We start from the raw sequence: 18,017 nt of genomic DNA, 5'->3' as shown, positions 1-18,017 counted from the left end.
GCCACATGAGTTTTGGCGCCTACATGATGAGAAGGCTTTAGATGTTCAGCACTTTTTATACATTTTATACTGTGCAAGGGAATTATGGCTGTGTACTGGCAGATTCTTGGCCCTTCCTCTGTTCTGGGTGTGAAACATCAGAAGGCAGTGAGTGGGTGAAAAGGTGTGTGCACACGAGTGTGCCTGCTCAGGCGGCAGCAGGCAGAGTCCCAGGAGAGAGCAGAGGCGAGTCAAGAGGAGTTGATTGTGGTGGAGTTGGAAGAAGCAGCCCAGAAGAATCCGAATCCCAGAAGCTGAGTAGGGCAAATGGCCGGAAGCTGCTGGAGCAATTGGGCTGCAGTGGGCTGCATTCTGGTCTCTAAGAGGCCTGGTTGTGGACACGGCTCCTGTGGTCTCTCTTTTCCCACGGAGTGGACCCTTACTGACTGGGTAACCAGAGCACAACTGTGCTTGTTGTAACCTGCAGACCTAACTGGATAATAAGAGGAGTTATTAGATCCCCAATGTCCTCACTCCGTTGATTCAGAATTCAAATTCCTACCATACTTTGAAGTTACTTACATCCCCTCTGGCCATCTCCTGCCAGCTAATGTATTCATTTACTCATTTATTTAAAAATTACTTATTGAGAGCCTGCTTAGTCCTGGAGAGGCAGTTGAGTGTAGTGGTTACAGAGCAGGGGCCCCAGAGCCAGGCTCTCCGGATACCAGTCCTGACCCTGCCGCTTAACGTCTGTGCCTCAGTTTTCTCATCTGTGAAACAGAGATGATAATAATAGTACCTACCTCACAGGGTGGTTGTACAGATTAATTAAATGAATTAGAATAGCACCTGGTTCATAGTGAGTCCTGTATACACATTAGCTAATTTTTTTTTTTTTTTTTATTGATAGGCCAAGCACTGTTCTGGACACTGGGGATGTAGCTGTGAGGACTAGGGGAGATATCTACTCCTACGGGGCTTACCTTCTAGGCAGATCTTGACCTTTTAAAGGCAGAGGGTTTCTTTATATGTCCATTCATGTCCAGCACTGTGCTTTGCATCCATCAGGCCATCCCATTCTCAGCACATTTTTATTGAATGCTCACGTAGACCCTTCTGCTAGGCCAGTAAAGCTTCTAAAATGGAGTACGAGACAGTGCCGGCACTCTTGTGGTATACACTTTGGGAAAAGAGTAAAGGTAGATACACAGAAACCCCCACACTATCATGTACAGTGGTCAGCCCTGGGAAAGGTGTTTCAGAAAGGCTTCTGGTCTGGCTTGAGCAACTTCAGGTCTTCACTCCTCCCTGCATGCCAAGGGAAAGGCAGCCTACTTATTGGGTATTGAGGACCAAAAGGACACATGAGATGTCGCACAAGTTGCCTATTCTTATTTTCTCACTCCTGGTCCCAAAGCAGGCCACTTTCCGTATCTGGGCTCTTCCTCTGGATGGACATGGTTGGTGATGGACGCGTGAATATTCCTTCTTGGATATTCCCAGCTGGCTGCTGCTGCTCCTCATTTTGGTTGCTTGGCTTGTTCTTCACAGCAGATTTGGGAAAGTTTGGGTAAGGCTGCTGAGCATCATTGGAGTTGGAGTAGGGAACATGCACACTGGAGTAGCCCTTCTCGTATTAGGCTCAACTCTCTAATGACTCAGCCATTCCTGTGCACTCCCCTTCCCCAAATCCACAGGAACAGACTTGTTTTTGACTTGTCTATCTTTCCTAAGGTTTTTTTCATCAGACACAAGTTCTTCCAGTTATTGGCACAGTCACTCCTAAGACTTAGCTTAAGTTTTAATGGCTTAACAATCTCAGCCTATTAACACTAATCATAATAATATTTATTGAATGTGTGCTTTATGCCAGCCATTTTGCTGAGCCCTTTTCATGTTCTTAACCGTCACTAACTCCAATAACCGGAGTGTGATTTTGCTCAGTGAAACCTGAGATTGTTTCTAGAGTAATCAGATAGTATTGAGTAGCAGTGTTATCCCCAATAGTAGAAGAGAGCCAAGGCTTCAGAAAATTGAAGAGCTCTCCCAAGGTCATAGAATTGGTTAAGGAGAGGGCCTCTGTTGTATATGCAGATGGTTGACTACGAACCCACATTCTTAATTGGATTAAGAGCAGTAGAACTCTTTCTCTGCCTAGCTCTTGTTGATCAGTAGAAAATTCACTCTGGGCCAGGCGCGGTGGCTCATGCCTGTAATCCCAACACTTTGGGAGGTTGAGGCGGGTGGATCACCTGAGGTTGGGAGTTCGAGACCAGCCTTACCAACATGGAGAAACCCTGTCTCTACTAAAAATACAAAATTAGCCAGATGTGGTGGCGCATGTCTGTAATCCCAGCAACTTGCGAGGCTGAGCCAGGAGAATCACTTGAAAACCCAGGAGGCGGAGGTTGCGGTGAGAGGAGATCACGCCATTGCACTCCAGCCTGGGCAACTAGAGCAAAACTCCGTCTCAAAAAAAAAAAAAAAAAAAATTCACTCTAATCTGTTGTTTGTTTTAAACCAAAAACATGCCCATTGTTAATATGTATGACTTTGGCTTTTTTTTCCTTCCAAGGGGAAAAACCGTAGTCCTGTATTTATGTGGGAAAATCCTGACACACAGGCTTCCACCTGCGTTACCTTTTCTCATACTTCCTGTGTGTGGATAATCACAATCAGGACTTAAACAGACCGACAGAAATCCTTTAGCAGTCCTACAAAGAGTACTGTGGGAGTCTGGAGAGAGACTTTGATCTTCTAGTACTGAATGCTTTGCTAGATGCCTAAGAAGCACTCCTTAACCTGATTGCTTCATGCGTCAAGCTTGAGCCAACTTTCTGGGCATTTAGGTTGTGTGTAGATTAAAAAGAACAATCTCTACAGTATATTAGAAGGAGCTGCCCAACTAATCCTCAGGATTGCCTTTCATTTAGAGCGCTCACCTTGTTTCTGCAGGACTTAGACGATTGTCCTTAGGATTTGATGATGCCAAGAGGCATCATCTTGTAGTAGATTGTCTTCCTCAGTTGTATGAGAAGAATTCTGAGTTGGATTTCCTTCTCAATATAGCTACTCATTTAGAACGACCTAGTGGGTACATTTTTCCTTTTTTCTCATTATATTTATCAATTTATTATCTGACATGCTTAGGGTGACAGGATTTGATTTAAAAGGTGATCATTCGAATCAATTTTGTGAAAATTCAGTCATTGCTGGTGTTATTGGAGGAAGTGAATTTCTAGGTATGGTCACTTGTGAAAATCACAAGAACAGCTCTTTTTGCCTGTTTGCAGTGTGCTGGGCACTATGCTTAAGGCTTTTGCACACATTATACTGCCAAATTCCAGCAACAACCATTCTTCATCTGTAAAAGGAGGCCGACAATACTGCCCCCCATGGGTTTGTTGCGAGATAGGGAAAAGGCACTTTTAAAGCCTGTCTTAGGGAGTGTGCCCAATAAACGCAAAAACAACTCTCTCCTTACAAGATTGAACGTTGTCTTTCTTACTGAGCTGATAAAGAAAGTGGCTCAGAAGGGAGGAAAAACACCCAGAATCACTCATGTTGAACTGGGGTTTGAACTCAGGGCCATCTCACTGCAAGGCTACATCTTCTGTGCATTGGGCCACACTGCCTCCAGAGTGTCAGCCTTTGCTGCTTCATGGCCAAGTACAAAGGAAAGCAGATGCCTCCTTGTACCGGTTGTCTCCTCATAGTCCTGAGCCTCCATGCCTTGTTCTTCCTATTCCCAAAAGGACAATGCAGTTGTTAAAATGATCAATAGAAAAAAAATTCCTTCTTAAGAGCTCTTTTCTATTTCCTAATTTCTGTTCTTGCATGCCTCCTAACTAAGCAGCTGTCTCACTTCCACTCCTATACTTTTTTGCTTTTCTGACATCATTGTCATATACCTTTTTCCAGTCAGTGATTATATGGCTCCCTGTTTTCCTATCTCCTTCCGTCTGAGTTTTCTCTTCACTGCCTTTCCTTCTTCCTTGCCTCTTCTGACTGTATATCCCCAGTAAGCAGGGGGTAGGGGGGATGGCTGATCAAATCCCTGATTTGTAGCCAGGTGTCTCCCAGCAGACTATTGGTTTATGGAGGGAAGCCGAGGAGGCTAATGGGGCTGCATCTGACCATAATGAAAATGATGCTTAAAGCAGAAACAGGCATTTCATGACACTGGAATAAAGAAGAGCTAAATAAACTCTCCAGCTAAATCTAAATGGACCAGGAGGTGCATAAAAACTCATTTTTCTCTTCTGAGAAGCCATCCCTTCTTCACACTACCCATAAAAGAAGAAGTTTATAAAATATCAGATTGGCAATTTTCAAAAAATCATGTTTATTAGTTTATTGACTAGATACCTTGGCAATGAGTGACTGACGCTTAGAATTCAGTGTTTAGAACTGAGACATAGAAATGTCCAGTGGTGGTTCTCATTGTACTTATGGCTTAGTTGAAAAATGTCTGTTTTCTTTTGGGGGGGAAAAAGAGATATTCAGGGTCATATTTCTTATATGGGAATATTTAGTTCTTCCCCCATGCCTCACCTATGAATGTTTGGGAAGAAAAACCAATAAAGTATTGTATATCAGTAAATGCTGAAGTGCCTGTTAGAGCTCTAGCGTTGCATTTGATTTCAACTTTTACTAGGCCTAAGACATCTCAAGGAGCCCTTTCCCAACTGGTATGGTTTGGCTCTGTGTCCCCACCCAAATCTCATCTCTAATTGTAATCCCCAGGTGTTGAGGGAGGAACCTGGTAGGAGACAATTGGATCATAGGGCAGTTCCCCCATGCTATTCTCATGATAGTGAGTGCTCATGAGATCTGATGGTTTTATGTTTGCAAGTTCCTCCTTCGCTTGCTTCTTTTTCCTGACGCCATGTGAAGAAGGTCCTTGCTTCCCTTATGCCTTCTGTCATGATTATAAGTTTCCTGAGGCCTCTCCAGTCATGTGGAACTGTGAGTCAATTAAACCTCTTTCCTTTATAAATTACCCAGTCTCTGGAAGTATCTTTACAGCAGTGTGAAAATGGACTAATACACCAACCCCTCACTGGCTGCCTTAATTGGAGACGTTTGGTGACTAGTAAAATGTTTGCATTCCATATTTAAATTTCACTGATGTTGATTTTTGTACTAGGAAGTCAAGCGCAGACTGCTCAGAGTAATATTTATCATACAGAATTTTAGTGTTAGAACCTCAGACATAATTCTAGCCTTACTTTGTAGACTTTTGATTCAGGCCTTAAGTACGTGTTTGAAAACTAATATCCTACATTTTTCGTAGAAATATAAAGATAATCCTGAAATGTGTCATTCTTCCCTGTTACTTCTGTCTTTGGTTAATAACTGAAAGATCAGATGCACAATCTGTTTTTCTTGAGTCCAGAAGTATAATATGCAAATGGATAGGGATTGTGGGGTGGTTCAACCTTAGCTGGTGACAAGAACACGATGGTGCATCTGACGTGGCCTTCTTCCTCCAATAGAAACATAGGCAAACAAGATAGCCCACCATGTTGTCTCTCTTCAGAGGGCATATTCTCATTCATTGTCACTGCCTGTCAATAATCTCTCATGATGCTCTCATTACTGTGTTGTCAAATTTTGCATTGATCCTATTTATATTTTTGGCCTGCATCTTCTTAAGTGGCCATGTGTCTTAGTTTAGGCCACTGTAATAAAATACCATAGACTGGGGTAAACAACAGACATTTATTTTTCACAGTTCAGAAGGCCGGAAAGTCCAAGGTCAAGGTGCTGGCAGATTTGGTGTCTGGTGAGGGCTCTTTTCCTGGTTTGCAGATGGCCACCTTCTTGCTATATCCTCACATGGTGGAGAGAGAGAAATCTGATCTCTTCCTCTTCTTATAAGGGCATTAATCCCATCATGGGGGCTTCACCCTCATGACCTTATCTAAACCTGATTATCTCCCAAAGTCTCCAGCTTCAAATACTATCACATTGGGAATTAGGCCAATGTGTATTGAAACAGGAGAATTTTGGGGAGACAAAAACATTCAACCCCTGACACCAGGTAACTCTCCAACGTGATCTTTCTTTATGACCCTGTCCATTGCTCTCTGAGACCATGGAAGGCAGATGGGGTGAGCACCTGGTGTGAAGTGAGAGGGGGCTCCTGGGAGACAGGAAAACACCAATTTTTATATACCCTTGTCTGTCTTTTCTTAGCTGCTCATCTTCCCTTTCTTTTGCCATTCTTCAGTTGTCTTTCTCTTTCCCTTTACAAATAATCCCTATGATGGTTGTTTCTTCCATTGTTAGCCACATTAGTTTGCTTTGTTAGTGAATTCATTCAGATATGTGAGTCATTCTCCTTCTATCGGACTGGCATCTTTGAAGGATGATAACATGCATACAGCTGTAGTGTAAACAGGAGCAGTTGTGGAGAAAGGCCTATTAATAAAGGTGTAAATTCTGGGGAGTTGCAGTAGAACAATCTAAACAACCTTAACCATTACAGATATTTAAGAAAGAAAAGGGCTGCTATCCATCGTCTCTGTTTACTTCTTGGATAGCTTTTGAAGTTTGGACATTTGAGCACTAATATGTAGGGAAGAAAGAAACTCAAATGGCATTTAGCATATAAATAATGCCACAGTGGAGCAGGAAGCGCAGCCCAGATTTGCTTGTCCTGCTTTCCTAGTAATTGAAGGAGCTGAAACTGAGCTTCCAGGAGAGAACAAATAGGCAAGTAAATTGGAGGCTTCCTTCTTATGGTTTATTGATGCTGTTTTGACCAAGTAAAAAGATTATTTACCCATAAAAGCTTAAGTCTAAGGTGTTTTTTCTAAACTATTGGCTATTTGAAAGAAGCATTAGGAGATAAAAGGAGGAAAGAAGCTAATATCATTATCTGATATTTAGATTAAAACCCAAGCAAAACAATTAGATTTATGGTATTTTTCTGTAGCTGTTTTCCTTGGCACAGACAATACCAGACAAGCTTGCCTGTTTTTTGCTTAGAGTTATGTTCAAAGGAAGAACCAGAACTCTATTGTAATACATGATTCTTTCTCATTAGCTGGAAACAAAATGTATTTCAGTAATGAGGGGCAAAGGTCCTTGCAACTCACAGTGGTGACAGTTTCCTGATGTTGCACAAATCTTAGTTTTAGTTGAAAGCTTAATGGTCTGGGGAAACATAACCGTGTGAGACTCTCAGATTAGCACCCTACCTTCCAGTGTCGCAGCACACATCCCAGCTGTATGGGGTGTGACTTAATCCAGGTGTACGTAGTGTGGATTGTTCCAGGTGTCATGTGTCCTTAGGTTGTGGCTGTGGGCTTTGGCGTGTTCTGTTATACACTGGAAGGATTTTCAGTGCACTTATGCCAGCCAGCTCTGGCTGTTTTGGTCAGTGATCTACAGGGGAAGTGGCACTAGTGTCCTTGCTTGCTATCATTATATATAACATACATTCTCAAAGAGAATTCTTCAGTAGAAACAGAGTATACGTGTGGAATCTCCTAGAAACCCGTTAGACAGAAGCACAACTGCTCTATGACAAAGCCATATCAAAACTGCTAGGAAGGTTCAACATGCCACTGTGCATCTAGAATTTAGATTTTCTGATGAAACTATGGTTTCTTGATTTCTTTTCTCTAAAGTATTTAACTGTGAATATTAAAACTTCTTCAAACTCACCACCTAACACATGACTGGAGTCAGTGGGAGGGAAAAGCATGCAACGTCTCAGCGCCTGCAGGAGGGCAGAGTGAAGGGTTCTATCATGACAAGCAGGAGCCAGGAGAGGCTGGTGATGGGAACGTGGCTGCCTGCTTGGCATGGGCCAGCTCCCATCCAGGGGGGATCGCTGTGTTCTGTTGCCGAAGGGAAGATAAACGTCAGTACCTCCAGTTAGAAAGATGCAGCATACCTATCCCCGTGGGACAGAGCTATTAAGGCAAACCCCGTATGGCCCACCGTCCTCCTGCAAATGGTGTGACCTGGGGTCAGTGACCTCTTAAAGGCTGGTATCTCCTCTCATGTGAAATGGGGTTGTGGGTAGGGGGGAAGATTGGCATCTACTGTGGCCTTTCTCTACTGTTAAATTCTGTGATTTGAAGTCGTCCAGGGGCAGTCCCTGTGGACCCCTTTTTCTTTTGAGCTTGGTCCAAGCTCAAGCCTGTGAACATACCCACTTTTTGGGCAACTGGAATAAGAGGAAAAAAGGTTTCTTTTGTGGTTCTATCATGACAGTGAGCACCTAGAAAGCAGTGTGTTTGCTTTCATAAGAGGCCAGCCATAAGACGACTGTCAGATGGAGGCAGTCTGTTCTAGATTGGTTGCAGTGCCAAGCCAAGCCAGCATTCCCACGAATCTGCCAGTCTGCTTGTTAGTTGACAAATTCATTAGCATCACCTGTATTCAATGCACTGTCCTGGACATTGTACAGAATAGAGTCATCAATAACAAGGTCTGTGCCCTAGAGATAAGACTCCCTGGGTGGCAGCTTCACTCCCAGACCCAGGAATAACACAAGGCTGCCTTTCCTGGGCGTATTTCCCAGTACAGACAGGAGCTTTGTGCTTGGAGAAGGAAATTGGCCTAGAGTGACTGGCAGATGAGATAGTGGGGCTCCCTACCCCCTTGATCTCTTCTGCCCTCCTGTGGGTCCTCTGGTCTAAGCCAGACAGAATTTATTATAACTTAGTTCTATGACATTCTTTGCCCTTATATGTAATTATATGCAAAGTGATTTAAAAAATAAAGTGAATCATAACTTATGTCCAGGAGAGCTCTTTTTTCCCCTTTACCCTTAAAGAAGGCTTTGGTGAATCTTGAGAAAGGAATAGTGATTTTCATAGTGAGAAGAATCAAATCTTGATTGATCTGGCTTATAAGTTTTAAGGTTTTAAACTGTCAGATTCTCTTAAAGTGGGATTCGGGCCAGATGGCAAGGGGAGAGAGTGCTGCATATGATGGGATGCTGTAGCAGGGACCCCAGGGAGCCTCCAGCATACACTTCAGCTTTTAAGTACTAGGCCTAATTGAATGCCACTGGCTTCATTAGTATATTGAACATGATCGGTTTGATGAATTTCCTTCTATTCTCTTTTCAGACTTTGGTCCAGTGCGAAACATTAACCTATGAATATTTTGGGGCGGGTAGAAGCATTCAGAACAATGTGGAAGACATCATACAAGTGGAGAATGAACGGGGGAGGGGTCATGCTCATCTGATTTCTTGAACCCAGGATTTAAGTCAGAAACTTTGCATTTGAATCCTGTTTTTATCATTTCCTTTTATGTCATTTCCTTCCAGTATTTGTTGTTATTTGTAATTTGAAGCGTATTAAAGCTAATTGTATTTTGACTCCCAATAGTTCGGACTCTTTAAAAGAGGATTCTATAAAGACCTTGGCTATCTAACAGAAAAAGGTTTGTTAAGTCTCTTGTATTAATATTGTAGGGACATTCCTTCATGTCAGATACCTTTCTACCTTTAGAAATACAAAGGAATCAAATTTTAGAGTTTGGTGGGTCCTCAGAGAAAATGTCATGCATATTTTCTAGAGAGGGACAGGAGATGTGTAAGGTCACCCAGTTTGGTAGTAGCAAAGCCCAGGAGCACATTTCCAAAGAGGCTGCTGATTACAGAGGCCCTTCCTCTCCCACTTACATTTCATCAGGACCCTGCCTGATAACTTGGAGCCTCTTACATATTCAATATGACTAAAACAGCATTATTTTAAAAACGATTCAGTAAATCAGAGTTTTCCTAATTTTAATTGGTCTTTCCTCAGATCATTATTAATTGTTAAAATTTTCTCAGGTATAGAGGTAATTAGTAGATATTATCAGTTAGAAAGGGCTTTAGGTGGAGAACCGATAGAACAATCCTAGGTCATTCATAGAAAATAGAAAGTGGAAATTGATAGCAAAATTGTAACTGAGAGAAATACTCCAAAAAATCCAGAGAACACTGCAACATGGAAATGGCTGTTCCTGTGGAGCAGTAACTTAACAGTAAATCACGAACCTTCCCTCCAGCTCACCACATACACACTCCCATTCCCTGCACTTGAAAGATATGGAAGTTAAAAGAATAGATCATTTCTCTCCTTCTTTCATTTTTATTCCTGCTGGTTAGTGGAGAAACGATCTTCAATAGAAAAATCACATTAGAACTTTGATAAGTTGCTTTTTGAAATAGTTTCCATGCCACAAAACATTTGGAGAGAAGTATGTTTATTGAAATATATTTTTATAGAAAAATATTACAGAACCTGTAATTGAGAACTTATGGCAGTATTTTGGGAAGTTATATGTTTCTAATGTTAATTTGTAGATTCACTCTGAACTCCCTTCTGCTGTTTTAGAACCATTGGCTGAGTGAAAATTTTCCAAGAGCCTCTTCAGATCTAAACTGTGTTCCATGGAATGGAGTATTGGTGCTTAAATAATGTATAATCCATTTGAACAGGAGCTGCCTGTCAGTTTTATTAACTTTGACCTTTTCTCCCATTATAAAGGTGGTTCAGTAAATATTTAATAGGCCCCTTATAGATCTTGACAGTCAGAGCCGTGTTCCTGGAAACTGGGATACATACATATGATTAACAAGTGCTGCTTAATCATTGTGAGTCAGCTCTCAAGGGCAGATTTTGTTTTGGGGGAAGAAGAGTCCTTGCACCTATGTGTGCTGTTAGAGGTGCACTGTACATTGAGAGCATCCAAGATGGTTGAGGTTTCAAAGGAACCCTTTAAAAGACAGATAGCAGTTAGCGTACATTTCTGCTGTTTTGGGGTTTTGTTTGTTTGAGCAAATGATCAAAATGATGCCAGGTGGGCAAAATCACCCTGCCACTCTGCATAGTTAGCAGGCCTCTTCCACTGAAAGAGTCAGCAGGGCTGGAATGGCTGAGCTTGCATGGACCCTAATAAATACAAAGGAGGAGAGCCAAAAGGAGAGACGATTCCTTGAGCCAGGAGGAGGCCCCTGCCAAGCTGTCTTTCCCTGTAATTCCATAAAGCCCCATGCATATTGCACTCATTGCAAATTCTGGCAGGGAAAATCGAAACCCAAGTAAGCTGACATTTTGAAACATTGTCTTTCAAACTTGTACTGTCCCTTGCCTCCATTGATTTCCCATTTAAGAAATCTGTAGGAAAAAAACAAATTTGAGCAAAATTCATTGGTCTAAGATGAGTTGTTAGAGCCAAATTATGCTGCCCCCCGTTCCACCCTGAAAAGAGCTCCATCTTTATTATGAATGTGATGTATGTTTGTCTTGTATTGGGCACCTGTAAGGTTCCCACAGCAAATCGACCAAGTAAATCAAGAGCCTGTTAAAAAGCAGTATGGATGCTCCAAACACAGATACTTCTGTCGTACTGAATCACTGGATATCCTCATTTTTATAGCCACTTTCCAGGAGCAGATCATTTCAATTGGTTTTGTTTTCTTTGCTCTCTATTTGCATGCAGCCCTATGGCTTTAGGTGAGGCCATTTATTTTTCAGAACGTTATTGCCCTTTGCATCCAAGGCCCAGCCCCTTTTATATGGTGGTCGCCAGTTTCATTACCATGAGCTGTAATGCAGCTGACTTGGCAAAGAAAATCTGTGCCTTGGAAGAGCATTTTGAGAAGAAATTGATTCAGAGCTTTAGAATGAATTACTATTTGTATGTTTAGATAATTCTAAATAAATGTTTGAAAGACCTTGCTTAATTTGAGAAGAGAGGAAGAAACATATTGGATGTTATAAATGGTCTCTATCCAAGTTCTTAGCTTGGCATTTTCACATGTGAATCTTTTATTTACATCTGCTCAAAATTGGGATACCTTTCAAGGATAATTTTATTATAGCGATATTGATGACAACTCTTATGATCTAAAATACAAAAGTATAGGATTAGAAAGGGAAACTAAAAGTTATTGTCACACGTCAAATTGGATATAAGCTTCATTTAGCAAGGAGTGAGAATGATGAGTTATATTTTAAATCAGAATTTCCTGATGTTAGGTGCTAAGGGGATTGACTGCGTTAGGGCACAAATGAGCTTTCTGTAATGATGGAAAGTTGCTTTATCTTGTTTGGGGTGGTAGTTATACAGGTATATACATTTGTCAAAACTCATTAAACTGTTCACTTAAAATGTGTATATTATATTTTACATAAATTAGAATTCAAAGTCTTGTTTGGTTTAGAACTGGGCAGTATCATTTTTCTTTCCCAGTAAGAAATTGAAGTATAGAGAAGTAAAGTTATCTATCCTAAGTCACCATGAAGCTCAGCAGTTTGTCCAGGGATCAAGCAAGGGATGCTGGCACCAGACACATTTAAAGCATGCAGCTTCTTTACCTCCATGACATTGTTCCAATTGCATGTCCATGGACTTGAAATTGGCTTCTCCACTCGATTCTCTTCAATGAGCCTATATCCATTTGTATACATTGTTGTAAGATATATTCATGAGCTTGTTCTTATGATTGATATTTGTAATTTAACCATTGAAAAGATAGCTCAGTGGTTCTGAATGCAGACTCATAGTATGTTTGAATCTGTGTATGATAAGCCATGTCGTGGTCATGGTGTACTGCGGTAGACTACAAATTCTAAGGTTTTTATTATAAGCAAGATATGGTGGTAGCAAGACTTCCCAGAACTTACTTTGTCTCTAAGGAAAACCTCTGGATTTTCTTATTAAAAAATTACATAGGCTTTAAAACCATTTACATAAAGCATATGAATGGTAGTGAAAAATAAAGGAGAAAGTAAAAATCACTCGAATTCTACTACTGAAAAATACAGTTAGCATTTTAGAGAACATTTTTTTAAGTGCCTCTCTGTTTACAATGGAACCTTTTTTCTTTTAATTCAACAAAATGGTGTTGTGAAGTTCTTTCTCTATTTTAATCAATTTCACAGTCAGTTGTTGGACATTCTGACTGCTTCCAGTTTTTCATCATGAGGTAATGCTGTGATGAACAGTCTTGTTCTTGTTTCGTTTCCTGTTTGTCTGATTATCTTTTTATGGATAAATTCCTTGAAGCAGAATGTGAGCAGTTGTATTTGAAGTTACTTAAAATGTTCTAAGGGGATAAGATTATCAAGCATTGCTAGTTTAATACCATTTGTCCTGCTTTTACCAAATGCTATTTTTCTTCCCTTTTTGTTTTGTTTTTCTCTGCAGTTGCAGTACCATGCAGGACTAGCATCTGGCCTTTTAAATCAGCAGTCGTTGAAGCGTTCCGCTAATCAGATGGGAGTATCTGCCAAACGTAGACCAAAGGCTCAGCCCACAACTCTTGTCCTACCACCTCAGTGAGTGATGGATTTGAAAAATTACTTTAGTACTGGGCGAACTTTTTTACCTTGTACTTGTTTTTGGGTAGTAGAAAGTTACTGTTTTCTTCAAAATTCCCTCCCTCCCTTCCTTTTTTTGAGACGGAGTCTCGCTTTTTCACCCTGGCTGGAATGCAGTAGTATGATCTCGGCTCACTGCAACCTCTGCTCTCCCCCACCCCCTCGGGTTCGAGCAATTCTCGTGTCTCAGCTTCCCAAGTAGCTAGGATTACAAGCGCACACCACCATGCCCAGCTAATTTTTGTATTTTTAGTAGAGATGGGGTTTCACTGTGTTGGCTAGGCTGGTTTCGAACTCCTGACCTCAGGTGATCCACCTGCCTCGGCCTCCCAAAGTGCTGGGATTACAGGTATGAGCTACCACACCCGGCCCAGAATTATTTCTTTCTTTTAAAAAGGCATCTATTAGGATTAGAAACCAAGCATGATGGTAACATAATTTGCATAGATCTTTGTGAAACAGCTATAATGCAGTTTATTTTACATATTTTGTATGTGACTTTTCCACCTAGGATTTTAAGAGACCTCACGGCTTATTATTTGTTTCCTTATCACGTTCCCAAAAGTGGTAGAATATGAGTACAGTTGTCCTTATTTTATAAATGAGACAGCTGAGGAGCACATTTGGTTAAGCTGCAGACCACCTAGAGAACCTGCTAGAGCTGAGATTAGAATAAATGCTAGGTTCTTTTGTTCATGTTTAAAAATAGTAGTATATGTGCTCTTCTTTTTCCCATTAGGAAGGATAACAGATACAGTAAGCTTCACAGAGCATACAGTTTAATGATTTTTTCACACTTGTGTACATCCATGTAGCCACCACTTCCAGAATCCCATAAGGGTTCCTCCTCATTGTTCTCTGTCTATACCTGTGCTGCCCTCCTTCCCAAATTTAACACCATTCTGACTTCTTTAAACAGTTAATATTGCCTGTCTTTGAACTTCATATAAATGGAATCATGCAGTGTCATTTTTTTGTATGAGCTTCTTTTCACTCAACATCATATCTGTTAGATTCATGCAGTTGTCCTTTTTCTGTTGCAGTGTAGTCTTCCTTTGAATATGCCACACTTGATTCATCCACTTGGTTCGTTCAACCTGTTGGGTTCTTTTGTATTAGAAGCCCTAGTAGGTGAGTGCAAAGGCTCACTCAATGATGTGGAATGAGAAATGTGGGCACATCAGTCCCTTTTCTGTCACTGTGCACACTCCTCTGGGAGGGCCAGATGCCCGAGAGATGTTCCTTTGCCTGTCCTGCTCACCCCTTATACCTTCTTCTGTTTACATCCTCAGTTACAAACAACATTCTTTTCTAGTCCAAGGGAGTGTTTGCATATATGAGTTGATTGTTTACCTTTGCTCAAGGTCTCATTTGCTGTTTGGTTAGCAAATATTTATTGTACCTACTATGTGTCAGGCATGTTTCTAGGCCCCAAGGATATAAACATAGGCAGGACAGACATTGTGCCATCTTTGTTAAGCTTTTCATTTCGGGGGTGGAAGGAGACCAAAAAAGCACCCCTCAACAAATTAATAAATTAATGCCATGATTTGTAGTTACGCTTAGTGCTAGGAAGGGACTACAGAGTGGGGTAAGGTATGGGAGTGGGAGATACTGTTAAATAGGGTGATCAAAGAAGGCTTCTCTGAGGAGCCAACATGAGGCAGAGACTTGACGAATGAGGAGGAGAAAGACCAGTGAAGAGCCGGGGGGATCCCAAGGGGTGACTGGTCTGGGGATCCTTTCTCTAGCTGGTGGACACTCTTATGCCACCACTTCCGTGACTTTCAGGCTTTCTTCCCAGTTCACACTTGCTTCCAGGATAGGAGGAATGTAACCAGCCAGCCTCGACAAGTAGCTTGTGTCTGTTGCTTGCACGCACAGGGGCCGTATTTTACAAAAAGCTCACTACAGGGACAGCTGCTTTTAGTGATGCAAGCCAGAGTTTTGACTATTTGGCAGAATGCTTCTTAAGGGCCGTTATTCTATCTGTTGTTTCTCATGTGTTGATTTGGTGATTCTGCAAATCTCAACTTTTAGCTCTCTAAAGTCTAATGGGCCTTGTAACTTGTCATTTTCCCTGCATGGATTGTCTACTGAGGCAAGATGTTTGGCAAGAAGTAAAAGACTTTCTAATGGTCCCATAAGACTGGAGCCAAAAAGTATTTGTTGCTAACTCTCTCTTGACAAAAGTCAGTTCTTAGTCCATCTGTTCACCATTTGTTAATTTGCATTGGCTTGAAACCTGTTTACAGGTGACATGCTATTATGAGGACACTTAGAAACTATTTTAAGCATCAGGGCAATCAACAGACTGTTCTCATGCCAAAAAAAAAAAAAAAAAAAAAGTGAGAGGTGTTCACAACTGTCATTATAAATTTATAATAAGTCACTCAAAATAGTTTCAAAGAGAAGAGTGGTTACTATGTCCTAAGAATACAACATAGAAATGATTTCCTATACTTAGTAGCCTATTTCCTGTGAAAATTGACTGCTGCCTTTTCACATCATTGAGCTTTTTGGGCTTACATTATCCTGGAATCCTATTCTAGAACTACTGTCCAGTAGGCAGAATCTATATCTAAAAGACATCAATTGCCTCCCCCACTCCCCTTTTTGTTTCTTTTTAGAGGCATGTTTTTCCTCTGTCACCCGGGCTGGAGTGCAGTGGTGTGATCACAGCTTACTGCAGCCTCAAACTCCTGAGCTCAAATGATCCTCTCACCTTGACCTTTGAAAGTGCTGGGATTATAGATGTGAGCCACTGCGTCCCGCCCCATTGCACTTCCACTGAGCACCTACTATGTGCCACTCATTATGTTTGATGTTGGCTAGAAATGCAACATGGCTGCCGGTCTAAAAAGTTTTGTTTTTCTTTTTTAAGCTAGGAAATAGAACAATAATGGTATATACATATGTAGATTTTGAAAAAAGATTTTGAAAAAAAACATTATTTTTTAATGTTTTTGTTATCTGAAAAAGTTATCAAGATTAGGATGGATATTGTTCTAGACTTTTTCTGTGCATATGTCATATATAGTTTTTAAAAGCAATTGTTTTTTTAAAGCAATAAATAGGTTTTAAAAACAAAAAAATCTCCAAAAAGGAGTATAATTTGATCAATGGAATATTCAAATTTGCATATCAATATCCATCTTATGGTTGTATTCTATAGAAGACTCCTTATTACAAATTTTTTTATATTTTTTTATTATACTTTAAGTTCTAGGGTACATGTACACAACATGCAGGTTTGTTACATATGTATACATGTGCCATGTTGGTGTGCTGCACCCATTAACTCATCATTTACATTAGGTATATCTCCTAATGCTATCCCTCCCCGCTCCGCCCACCCCACAACAGGCCCCGGTGTGTGATGTTCCCCTTCCTGTGTCCAAGTGTTCTCATTGTTCAATTCCCACCCATGAGTGACAACATGCGGTGTTTGGTTTTTTGTCCTTCTGATAGTTTGCTGAGAATGATGGTTTCCAGCTTCATCCATGTCCCTACAAAGGACATGAACTCATCGTTTTTTATGGCTGCAGAGTATTCCATGGTGTATATGTGCCACATTTTCTTAATCCAGTCTATCATTGATGGACATTTGGGTTTGTTCCAAGTCTTTGCTATTGTGAATAGTGCCGCAATAAACATACGTGTGCATGTATCTTTATGGCAGCATGACTTATAATCCTTTGAGTATATACCCAGTAATGGGATTGCTGGGTCAAGTGGTATTTCTAGTTCTAGATCCCTGAGGAATCGCCACACTGTCTTGCACAATGGTTGAACTAGTTTACAGTCCCACCAACAGTGTAAAAGTGTTCCTATTTCTCCACATCCTCTCCAGCATCTGTTGTTTCCTGACTTTTTAATGATTGCCATTCTAACTGGTGTGAGATGGTATGTCATTGTGGTTTTGATTTGTATTTCTCTGATGGCCAGTGATGATGAGCATTTTTTCATGTGTCTGTTGGCTGCATAAATGTCTTCCTTTGAGAAGTGTCTGTTCATATCCTTCGCCCACTTAAATGTTAGACCTAAAACCATAAAAACCCTAGAAGAAAACCTAGGCAATACCATTCAGGACATAGGCATGGGCAAGGACTTCATGTTTAAAACACCAAAAGCAATGGCAGCAAAAGCCAAAATTGGCAAATGGGATCTAATTAAACTAAAGAGCTTCTGCACAGCAAAAGAAACTACCATTAGAGTGAACAGGCAACCTACAGAATGGGAGGAAATTTTTGCAATCTACTTATCTGACAAAGGGCTAATATCCAGAATCTACAAAGAACTCAAACAAATTTCTAAGAAAAAACAACCCCATCAGCAAAATTTTTATCATAAGCACAACATAACTATAAACTAACTTTTTGTCATTAAGAAAATCCTGGCCGGGCGCGGTGGCTCACGCTTGTAATCCCAGCACTTTGGGAGGCCGAGGCGGGCGGATCACGAGATCAGGAGATCGAGACCACGGTGAAACCCCGTCTCTACTAAAAATACAAAAAATTAGCCGGGCGTGGTGGCGGGCGCCTGTAGTCCCAGCTCCTCGGAGAGGCTGAGGCAGGAGAATGGCGTGAACCCGGGAGGCGGAGCTTGCAGTGAGCCGAGATTGCGCCACTGCACTCCAGCCTGGATGACAGAGCGAGACTCCGTCTCAAAAAAAAAAAAAAAAAAAAA

At 41.1% G+C, this 18,017-nt stretch overlaps 1 protein-coding gene across 2 annotated transcripts in view; it reads left to right on the top strand.

Moving 5' to 3' along the window:
- The window catches only part of MED27 (mediator complex subunit 27), a 228,220-nt gene that overhangs the window by 52,053 nt on the left and 158,150 nt on the right, over positions 1-18,017 (top strand). For both annotated transcript variants that reach the window (XM_032165470.2, XM_058445170.1), the window contains exon 3: positions 13,156-13,286. In XM_032165470.2, the coding sequence (XP_032021361.1) occupies positions 13,156-13,286 (131 nt within the window). The remainder of the gene's footprint in view (positions 1-13,155; positions 13,287-18,017) is intronic.

Source organism: Hylobates moloch, unplaced genomic scaffold (assembly GCF_009828535.3).
Source record: "Hylobates moloch isolate HMO894 unplaced genomic scaffold, HMol_V3 SCAFFOLD_10, whole genome shotgun sequence".
NCBI lineage: Eukaryota > Metazoa > Chordata > Mammalia > Primates > Hylobatidae > Hylobates > Hylobates moloch.
Note: the sequence above shows the minus strand (reverse complement) of the source record. Positions and strands in the feature narration are given on the sequence as shown.